The sequence below is a fragment of the Chanodichthys erythropterus genome, chromosome 1 (assembly GCF_024489055.1).
Source record: "Chanodichthys erythropterus isolate Z2021 chromosome 1, ASM2448905v1, whole genome shotgun sequence".
Lineage (NCBI taxonomy): Eukaryota > Metazoa > Chordata > Actinopteri > Cypriniformes > Xenocyprididae > Chanodichthys > Chanodichthys erythropterus.
The window spans coordinates 963,440-969,439 of record NC_090221.1 but is presented as its reverse complement, the minus strand read 5'-3'; the positions used below and the strand labels follow the sequence as shown (position 1 = coordinate 969,439).

Here is a 6,000-nt window from a genome sequence, read left to right as displayed (position 1 = left end):
TAACATGAAAAAGCTCTTAATGTGGTTTAATGTATTAAGACAGTGATATTAACAGACCAAACTCCGTAAACACCATACTAATAAAGCATAATATCTATGAGCAGATGAGCCCAGAATATGAACACGTTTAATTATACGTTAAGTGTTTTCCTCCCATAGAAAACTGCTATAAAGAGAATGTATGCCCACTTCTCTAGGTGAAGCTTTTCTTTTCTTTTTCCTCCACCTAATCATTTAAAATATGATATTGTCACAGACACGCCAGGCTCTACCATCACCCAGTCACAGCGCACGTCATCACCAGAGTTTTAATCACCCACACCTGCAACCCATCAGCACCCTCATCAACAGCAGCACAAAAGACACACGCACTCACAGTCACTGTCCGGTCTTGATTACACATGGTCTTACCTGCCTGCTTACCTCATGGAGTCCCTTGAAGTATACTTACCTGTTTCCAGTGTCTCCTCGATGTCTCCTCGATGTCTCCTCGATGTCTCCTCGATGTCTCCTCGATGTCTCCTCGATGTCTCCTCGATGTCTCCTCGTCTCGTGTGAGATCCTCTGTGTCTGCTCCAAGTTCCAAGTCTGTGATTCGTCAACATCTGCTGATTGATATAATTTCTTGACAAAAGGGTAGTGAGTAGATTTTTATTCATTTCATTTATATATAGGAAGAAAACTGCAAGATCATATCAGAAGACAAAATTAAATAAGCATATAATAATTATGGTGAGAGGATGAGTGGAGTTTTCCTGTTTGACAGATAAAAAAAAATTAAATATCTTAACTTGTGTTAACCACAGACCTTATTTCAGGGATTTAACCAGAAACCCTCTGACTTTGGGCCGATGGAAGCAGAAGTGCTGAAATGTGAACTCAGTTGTGGGTTTGAGGACTCATTCCTGTATGGCAGCGTATCTCCATCAGTCCATGGAGTTGTCTGCCCACGCTGAAGCTCTGCGGTCTGGCTGTCACGTACTCCAGAAGGTCTGGAGCTCCAGGCGTCAGAGCTCTGTTGATCAACACAACACAGGAGGTAGAGAGCAGATTCCCTCTCTGTAAGGCCAGCAGGTCTTGAAGGTAAAGCTCAGGGTCATGATCCATGAGAACCAGATCCAGACCATCATTCCCAGTGTGAGAGGGTGAAGAAGAGATGGCCTCAGCCGAGGAGCATGTCAGCACCTGAAACTGAGCAAGAACATGCTGAGCTTGTTTTACCATGATGAGTGTTTTAGCAGCAGCAATAATGAGTTATTTCAGTGATAAACTGAATTAAGGAAATTAACTACAGACAAAACCTTGTTTCTTCAGGCACTGGTCAATTTTGAGACTTTTTTGCTTCCATAACCACTCATGACTGCATGTCCACACACAGCTCTAATGCCATCATCAGGTTCACTGAAGACACGACTGCAGTAGGACTGATCACTGATCATAATGAGACGGTCTACAGGGAGGAGGTGAACACACTGACACATTGGTGCAGGAGAACAACCTCTCCCTCAGTGTCAGAAACACCACAGAGATAGTGATGGACTTCAGGAGACAGACAGAGAGAAACCTCCATCACCATCAACGGTGGACCGGGTCAGACGCTTCAGATTCCCTGGTGTCCACATCACGAGGACCTCACATGGTCGGAGCACACAGAGGCGGTGCTGAAGCCTCTTCTTCCTGAGATGGCTGAGGAAGTTTGGATTGAGCCGTCACATCGTCGCAGGTGAGCTTCCCTCCCTCCAGGACATCTACAGCAGGTGTGTGAGGAAACCTCAGAGGATCATCAGATCTCCAGACATGGACTCTCTCTTCCATCAGCATCTGGTTCCGCATCAGCCGGATAAGAGACAGTTTCTTCCCACAGGACGTTAGACTTCTGAACACTAACTAATGACTCCTCTACAGCATTATAATCACACTTCTCTGGACTGGACACATCACACACTTCTATATACTTCTACATACGTTTGCAATAGTGCTGATGTCTGGAAAAACAGCATATCCTGAATTATAAACATATAAATATAGGCTTTATATAAATATTTAAAGCAAGAACCCATACAGGGACATTATTTTGCCCCCCTATATATCTTGAATTTTGGGATCATTTTATTAATTTCAGAGGCATTTTTTGCCCAAGCATCAAGCATTTAGGCATCATGTTGTTGCTTCAAACTCTGTCCAGCTAGTGGCGGTAATGAACCACAGATTAAATCACGTGACAAACAGGAGCACAGGTGAGTCTCAAACTGAAAGTGTTTCACAGACTTCTGGATTCTGTTCCTGCAGGACAAGACCGTCTGTACTGCTGAAGTAAGCTTTAATACTGACACCATTACAGTTATTTGAGGAATATGAACGGATTTCATATGAGTTTGTGTGATAAGGATTATGATTATTAACATGATATGTTCAGTTATAGCCTAACATAAGTTATAACTTATACCTGTTGTAAAAGAATAACAATCGATCAAGAAACAGCCAGGAATTACTAAAACAGTTTTATGGACATTAATTTTGTAGAAATTAATAATGCTTTTTCTAAAAAGGTTTATTTCCAGTTTTAGGATGTTGTTTTCTGATAATGTGAAGTCGGAAGTATTCTCTCAATCCAGTTTTTCCAGTTAGAGAATGTTTTGAATCCGGGCCAGTGTTTGGAGATTTAGTTTCATAAGGCAGAGAATATATGAATATTCATGAGATTCCCGGAGGTATGTCGGTATTTTTCTGAGGTGAATTTATATAATAAAGGTTGTGAAATAATCGCCTAATATAATATTAACTGTAATTTAGTGCTGTAAGGATATTACACTCACCAGATCTTCTCATCTGAGCCTCAGCGGTCTGACGTCACTGTCAGAATATTTGAGATGACCAATCAAATCAAAGTAGGCGGAGTTTATGTTCACAGAAGCTGTTGAGCGGGAATTCCAGCGATGCTTCGGTTAATGGTGATAAAGTGCGAGATAAGTTGAGATAAACTAAACATTTCATATTTGACAGCTGTTTTAGGATAGAAATGTTAAACTACTGATAAAAATAACCAGGAATGCAAACTAATGGACTTTTGTCAAGTTTTGCCATTTTGAATCGCCTATATAATTTACCTGATTCATGTAATTCAGTATTAATCAAAATAAAATGTCAAAACCAACATGAAAAAGGTATCCAGCACAATTGAAATAGTCTGTTCTGCATGATCTATGTTCTGGGCAGCATGACTGTCACCGTCATAGACATTATAATAAACACTTTATTATAATGTCTATGCTCACCGTGGTGTTATTCCAATCTTAACACGTTTTTACCCAGGATGCTGTTTTACGTGGATATTGGATACCATGATAAAGCAACATAAATATCCTCATGTTTTACCATACTTGTGAACTAGAGTTGAAAATGTTAAAATAACATTACTGTGGCTGTTTCTCACCAAAAACAATGGAAAATTGAATGACAATTCATGGTCATTTTAAAGACACAATATTTTATTTTTTTATTACCTCAACATTTGTCATTATTTTTCATCATTTCTCCCTCTGAAGTATCCTGATATTAATCTCAGTCACTCATTGTCATATCCAGGTCATGCTGAGCATCTGATGGTCTTCAGCGACACAGAGACACCAGAGCTGAGCTGTTTTCAGTGTCAGTTTATCTGCAGTAATGTCAGAGGAGCGAGGAAAGGACTCTCTCTCTAAGATGAGTCTCTCAGAGAAACAGAGGTAAGACTGCGTCTGTTTTCACACAATCATTTTAAACACTACTGGAGTTTCAGGTTTGTCCTGTAAAGAACAGCCTGATCAACAAGGAGTGTTTTCTCTCACCGTTGACATGTCTAATGCTGTGCAAAACTATTCACAACTTCCTATGAATGTTTCTAGATTACTGCAGGTTAAAAATGTCTTGAAACTGGTTTCATATTTAATTTGCAGGAACATTTATCACAGTTAAATATGTGTAATGTACCATATAGTCCTGTACAAACCCTGATTAAAGTGTATTTCATTAGTTTAAAGGAGCTCGTTTAGTTTATAGTGAATGTAAATAATGTGGAAACTTTAATTAGAACAAGTCAAATATACATGTCAAACAGGGCTTTATAGACAATTTCACAGTTAATAACTAACTAAAGTACAGAGCTTCTACATGACTGTAGATGTTTTGTGACTGTGAACAAATCATTTTAACATCACACTTGATGGCCACTGGGAATCACTAAAATTGAACAATAAAAAACAAATAGCTGGAAATGAAGAATAAACACCTGAAATAATCACTCTTTACAATCTAAATCAGTGGATATTAAGAAATAGTAATTTAGAGACATAAGAAATTGATAAGGTTTTCATGTATTTCTCAGACTCTCATTTACTGCACATTGTTAAATTATTCAGTATTACAGATACTAGAGGAGAGTTTAGTTTTAGTATTTTACGTATATATTAGCCTGTATGTTAGTCATCTGGTTACTGCAGTCAACAGTGTTTATCTACAGCTCTGTGTCTGTGAAGAGTGACTGGTCAAAAGAAGGACCAAGATTCAGTGAGAGAAAACCATCAACTAACAAAAGGTATTTCATGTGTTTTTTAATACCCATTTACTTTTGGTGTCCCATCAGCTCCAGGCATATATTCACCATGAAAAATAGTCAAGTCAAGTCACCTTTATTTATATTTCGTATGTCCACGCACACGTCACGAGTGAGTTTATCTGAAAATCGTACGGACGAGGTGATATACGACACGATTTTTCGACCTGCCGATTTCCGAAGCAATCGCACAAAGTGTGTGTGTGTGTGAGAGAGAGAGCATGCGAGGGGAGCGCGAGCTCAAATCAGAATACCCTTTGTGACATGCTGGATAGAAAATAGGCCTATGTGAAATGATTTTTTTTCTTCTTCTTTTTCTCATCGACTAGTTTTTCAAGCCATTAGTTGACTAATCTCATTAATTAGTTGATTATTCACATTCAATTTCTTAAATACTGGAGAGAATAAATTTAGCATTTATATAGCACTGAAGCGCACACATAAAGCTTGTCATAAAGAATCGGCAAAAGAAACGATTATGAATTTGACAAAAAAACTGCAAGGAGACATTTTAATTGTTTTTCAATAATTTAATGTTTACTAAATCAGTGTCGACTGCAAAGATGAAGTTGACATTGCTGACTCTTATCATCTTCGCAGTGGAAGTGCCTAGAGAATGCACTTTTCATTCGGATTACATCATCAGAGAGTAGCCTATTTCTTTTCGTTTTGAATTATTTCTATTAAAAGAAGACATTTCAAGCTTTCTATAGATATTTTTCTCGTGTCTGTGAGGCAAGCAGACTATACGCTGAGTTTCAGTTCATTTAGTCTATAAGTTGCTTCTTATTTATTAAATCCAGGCAATTTGTTGATGAAACATTGATTAAAATTAAGATACAATTTTTACAAAATGAAATTCACTTTAAAGAAAGGCTTTCTACAAAAAATCTTATTGAAGTGATCAAAATCATGTCTGACCCATGTCTCCAGATGTATTGCACATCTTATGATGTCTCATGCTGTTCACTTGTCTTATTCAAATAGATGAAATTAAAAAATAAATAACATTATAATAGGCATATTTAAACATAAATATGAAACTAAAGGTTTTTTTTTTAAATGGCTATCAACACGTATTGTACAGTAGTACAGAGAAATTTCATGTCATGATCAAGAGTGGATCATGAGTCGAGATGTATCAAGAATAATTTTTAACCTGATACCTGTAGCTCTTGGACGATCCGCTGTAAAATATCTCGGACGACCCTGTCATATACACACTGCTTGACACATCAGCGCTCGCCCAAAGTTCAGCGAGTTTATCCTCCTTTTCAAATTCGCCGTGGTGCTGTCATCTTCATTTTTCTTTTTCTTCTTCTGTGGTTTGCCCAAGAGCTACATTTATCAGGTTAAAAAATAAACTATGCTTGATCCGACTCGGCTCATGATCCGCTCTTGGTCACGAA

The 6,000-nt window shown here is 38.0% G+C and overlaps 1 protein-coding gene across 1 annotated transcript in view; it reads left to right on the top strand.

Annotated features, from left to right (window-relative positions):
• The first annotated feature begins 2,261 nt into the window (after positions 1–2,261).
• The window catches only part of LOC137019234 (NACHT, LRR and PYD domains-containing protein 12-like), a 92,962-nt gene continuing 89,223 nt past the window's right edge, over positions 2,262–6,000 (top strand). The window contains exons 1-3 of the mRNA XM_067384484.1: positions 2,262–2,313; positions 3,586–3,725; positions 4,499–4,573. Of these exons, the coding sequence (XP_067240585.1) occupies positions 3,667–3,725; positions 4,499–4,573 (134 nt within the window). The 5' untranslated portion in view covers positions 2,262–2,313; positions 3,586–3,666. The remainder of the gene's footprint in view (positions 2,314–3,585; positions 3,726–4,498; positions 4,574–6,000) is intronic.